Source organism: Trichechus manatus, unplaced genomic scaffold (assembly GCF_000243295.1).
Source record: "Trichechus manatus latirostris isolate Lorelei unplaced genomic scaffold, TriManLat1.0 scaffold00003, whole genome shotgun sequence".
Taxonomy (NCBI): Eukaryota; Metazoa; Chordata; class Mammalia; order Sirenia; family Trichechidae; genus Trichechus; species Trichechus manatus.
The window spans coordinates 11,282,337-11,287,578 of record NW_004443939.1 but is presented as its reverse complement, the minus strand read 5'-3'; the positions used below and the strand labels follow the sequence as shown (position 1 = coordinate 11,287,578).

General features: G+C 39.4%; 1 protein-coding gene across 2 annotated transcripts in view; it reads right to left on the bottom strand.

The window, feature by feature from the left end:
* Window positions 1-2,614: 2,614 nt before the first annotated feature.
* CACHD1 (cache domain containing 1) overlaps window positions 2,615-5,242 on the bottom strand; it is a 275,041-nt gene continuing 272,413 nt past the window's right edge. For both annotated transcript variants that reach the window (XM_004369017.3, XM_012555422.1), the window contains one exon: window positions 2,615-4,374. In XM_004369017.3, the coding sequence (XP_004369074.2) occupies window positions 4,136-4,374 (239 nt within the window). In that variant the 3' untranslated portion in view covers window positions 2,615-4,135. The remainder of the gene's footprint in view (window positions 4,375-5,242) is intronic.

Here is a 5,242-nt window from a genome sequence, read left to right as displayed (position 1 = left end):
TAGTCCCGTGAACTAGTTTCTTTGAGCCTTTGGTATCCTTCATTCTCTTTTGCTCCATACGAGTACAGACCAACAGTTGTATCTTAGATGGCCACTTGGAAGCTTTTAAGACCCCAGACACCACTCAGCACTCTAGGATGTAGAACATTACCTTTGTGAACTATGTTATATCAATTGACTAAGTTGTCCCTTGAGACTATGGTCTCAAGCCTTCTATCCTAGTAAACTAATCCTTCAAGTTGTCTGGATATGTCTAGGAAGCCTCTGTAAGTGTATCCCCTTTGTGGTTTGTTATATATGTGGATATATATAGTACACACAAATGTGTATATACATATGCCTACAGATACGTATGTCATTCTGTACACATATATGCATTCATATCTACTCATGTAACTGCACACATAGTTTTGGTTGTTTTTACTGTTGTTGCAAAATTGTATATAACATTTACTAAATTGTCCCTCTCATTTAGTGCCTTTATTTACCTTGGTCAAGTTGTGTTGACTTCACCCATATTTGATCTTGTCCTTTCATCACCTAAAGTAACAAGTGTCTACTGTCTAGAAATTGATTCCCTTACCTTCTCCCTCCCACCCCTGGTAACCATCGAAGAACTTTGCTTTCTATGTGTATTATTCTTGATTTTTTATAATAGTGGGACCATATATTTGACTGTGATCGACTTATTTCACTCAGAGTAAAGTCCTCCAGATTCATCCATGTTAAAAGATGTTTCATGGACTCCGCATTATAAGTAATAGCCAGAGGAATATCTTTCAATTTAAGATTCTTTTTAACTGAAAAACTAAAAGAAATATTCTGAATATGGCATTGTATCTCAGCCAGGAAAATCACCACCACTCTGTTGAGAAACAGACCAAAAAGGACACAGATGAGACTGGGCTGGTCTGTTTTAAGAATATAAGTATTCTACCAGACACACATTTTTAAAAAAGTAATCTTTAGAACGGTCCATTGCCATGGAGAAATTAGCTTAAGTGATCTTCCAGGATTTCTTTGCACATTCCTGTCTCTCTGTGACATGCAAAATAAATCTGTCCCAATAAATTCAACATTTTTCCAATAAGTCTATTAATGAGGTTTAGTTGAATATTTAAAGTACAGCAAGAAGCAGAGAAAGAAAAATGACATTTTCTAAAATTTCTAAATTTGCCTGAAAAGCAGAACAACACATACCAAGAGGAGTACTGTGTGAGTTGGAACTCTGTTTGGTTTGGGCCACAAACAGGGTATTTATTTTGCTAGCTGTATAAAGTGACCTGGGCGTCCCTGAGCTCCTGATACTTACCAACACTGAGAAGCAATGTTGGTTATAGGCATTGGGTGGCCATGGTGAGTAAGAAAGTGCTGACAGAACCGCTTCAGGATTTCAGGGAAGACCCTAGTTTAACCAGCAGTGGTATCTCAGGAGCAAGTGAAACCAATAATGGTCACTATGCTAAGAAGGCTGCAAAAACATATTTTTCCTTTTGAATAATCACAAAAAATGTTTAAACAATTATCTGCAAGCTTAGGGAAGAAGATAAAAGATAATTTAGACAATCAGAGCTTCATAACAAATTTCCCAAATATGTATGGCATGTTCTACAGAGAAGCTGTAATGTAGTTAAGTTTTTCTTATTCAGGTATAAGCATTTAAGTTAAACTAGTTGCCAGTTTGAACTGACTCCAACTCATGACGACCTCATGTGTGTCAGAGTAGAACTGTGCTCTATAGGGTTTCCAGTGGCTGATTTTTCAGAAGTAGATCGCCAGGCCTTTCTTCTGAAGTGCCTCTGGGTAGACTCAAACCTCCAACGTTTTGGTTAGCAGCGAACTCGTTAACCGTTTGCACCACCCAGGGACTCCAAGCATTCAAATTACTTTCTCCTAAAGTTCAGGATAGGATAGAGTCTTACTGCAAAAGACACAAAATGCATTTCTGTTATTGTCTTTGGATACGCAGTAAATTCTTCATTTTTAAGCTCTAGATTTTGTGATTCTTTTCTTGGAAAACATCAAATTTCCCCCTCAAGACTTTAATTTCATAACACAGAGGTTCTGAAATTGAGAAAAAAAAAATAGTATCCCACGGAGAGGTGTAATTTTCTGTAGACACAGAAAACGCATCCAATCTCTCCAGCAGCTACAGAACAGCAATTTATTTATTATTAATGGCACAGATTTATTAATTCATTAATCAGAAAACCTGTAACCTGTTGCTGTCGAGTCAATCCTGACTCATAGCGACCCTATAGGACAGAGTAGAACTGCCCCATAGGGTTTCTCAAGAAGTGGCTGGTGGACTCGAACTGCTGACCTTTTGCTTAGCAGCTGTAGCTGTTAACCACTACGCCATCAGGGCTCCAGATGATCAGAAAGGTGAAGCTATGTTCTACACGTTTTAATGTTTGCTTTTTATTTTATCCCTTTATAGTCTTAAATTTCTTTGTACACTCCAGATGACGGAGAAGCCCCTAAAGTTGACCACAGCTCTGTCAGGAGGCCCACTTGCAGTTTGGCAACTGACCTGCTGGGTTACGAAGCACATGCAACTTGCTGAGGCACAAGAAAGGATATGTTCACAATCACTGCAGCCACTAAAACCATCCATTGCATACGGTTTATTTCACTAGACTGCAATTTTATACACAGTATGAAGGGGTTCCTGATAGCACACAGTTTACTTTCTGTACTGCTGAAAAACCAATTTGTTTTTACATTATATCATAATACCCTATCATTAAAACATTATTCAGTGAATTTTTTTTCAACTACATAGAAACGGAGATTTACCACACATACGGTGCAAGAATGTCTTCATAACATATTTGAATCACAAAATGTGAATCTAAAATACATCACTGTAATTAGAACACTACTTTAAAATTACAACGCCCCATGTTATATTAGCCAGATTTGATTAATTAATTCCTATATAAATCAGAGCAGATTGGTGAAGAACTTCTTAGATAACTGGCAGCAGCTTTTAACTATGATATCAAAAGAAATCTTTAATTAAGAACCAAAATTTTACAATGTTAAAAACATCTTTCCTTACATGTTGAGTATTCTCAGAATCAAAGTGGGACATATTTTGCATTTGTAAGGTTTCTAAAACAAGGAGAATAAATCCAATTCTCCTTTAGCTAAAAGGCTGGAGTTGTAATATCAGGGTTCATAGAAACCTACGGAAAGCACTGTATGGGGAGTGGAAATGAGTTATAGAGAAACAAAAAATGTTTTAAACACTTCTTAGACTCCTCTGCCCCTCCCTGCCTCTGTCAAACACAAAGAAAGAATACTGCGTTACAAATAAGGACGTGTTTCCATGAAATGATGTTCTAAAGAAAATGCATTAAACAAGCCAGAGAGAAAGATTTCTTCATTTTCTCATTTTGTGGAGTGGGGCAGTGGGATTCTATCAGTCAAATAAGAAAGAGGATTCCTTAATCAAAGAACCACTTCATCAAACACAAAACAGCTAGGGATGATTGCTGGAAATTTCTCACGTGTTTTTTTTTTCTTTCCCCCAAAAGTTTGAGAATGTTTCAAAGTTCAATAAATAGTAGAAAAATAATCCTTTACTTAGAAATTTTGAGATGCATCATTTAGATAGAGCTTAACACGAGTTCCATACAGCCACTGTGGTATCTAGGTACCGCAAAGAAACAAAGTGAAATCTTCAAAGCACACGTTGACATCAGGATGCGCCACGTTCCCAGTCTCTGGTAGCCCAGCTTTTCCTCTCTTCCAGTTAAGGGGAGCCAAATGTTTCTGGCTGCTCGGAACATTCCTCTGGCTCAGCTTAAGGAAGGTTCTCACTGTTGCATTTAAAGGTTTCATCTCTATGTTTGGAGGTTTGCCTCTTTTCCATTCCACTAGTATTACGGCAGGTTCATTAATCAGGCTTATTTCCCCTCCGTTTCAGCACCAGCCTCACATTTTCACAAACGTGATTTTGTTGTTGTTTAGCTTGTTTTTAAACATATGAACAGGTGGGAAATGAGTTAAACCACTCTGGACAAAGCACACACACCAGGGGCCTCTTGCTGTGGGTTTCATGCTGGCTCTTTTTCTCTCTGGAACACTAGCTCCCAGCTCCTGTCTTCTCATGTTGCTCAGGAGATCGTTAGCATTCCGCATCGACTGTGTGGACGGTCACTGCTGCCTGTAAGTGGTGGCTGTGATGAAGAGTGGGGTGGTGTAACCGGTAGTGGTGGAACTTGTGACTTAGTAGGGCAGCAGTCTGAGGCGGGGTGTCCAGGTCCAAGTCCTCATCGTGGTTTCCCACGTCAACCCCGGCTGACAAGGGGTCATTGTTGCACGGAGGATTTTCGCTATCTTCCTGTGGGCTCATGGTGCTGTAACCTAGAAAATGAACAATACAAGCAGTTGAGAGCCTGAAGACGGAGGGAGATTTCACTTACAATTTATAGATTGTACTAGGAGGTATTCCTGTCTTGGTGCTATATAGGGGCAATTATTTGCAGACTGTCTGCAGAGCAAAAGTGACTTATTTTTAAAGAGATCATTAGTTAAATGTTTCTCCTTAAAAAATGTCACAATAAATACATAATCATCTTAGACAATTAAGAACGTAGTGATAAGAAAAATAAACAACCACCCCCTCCCTAAACCCCGAAACCCACAAAATAAAAACTCAAATCACTCCACATCGTCCCATCATCCATAGGAAACCACCACTGACATTTGGGAATTATTTCCCTTAATTTCTCCCCAGAATAAGATTATCTCTTATTTTAAAGAGAAAAAAGGGGAGTTTTGAGAAACAGATTCTAACTGGACTTAGAACACTGGGGACTGGTGCGGGAAGTTGGACTTCAAAATGCCTGGATGTAAGAGAACAAGATACAAGGAAAAGATTAGTCCAAAGGACGAATGGACCACAGCTACCAAGGCCTCCACCAGACTGAGTCCAATACAGCTAGACGGTGCCCGGCTACCACCACTGACTGCTCTGACTGGGATCACAACAAAGGGTTCTGGACAGAGCTGGAGAAGGATGTAGAACAAAATTCTAACAAAATTCTAAAAAGACCAGATTTACTGGCCTAAAGGAGACTGGAGAAACCCCAAGAGTATGGACCCCAGACACCCTTTTAGCTCAGTGGTGAAGTCACTTCCGAGGTCCACTGTTCAGCCAGGGATTGGACAGCCCCATAAACCAAAATGGGACTAATGAGGCACAGCAGTCCAGGGACAAGGACTAGAAGGC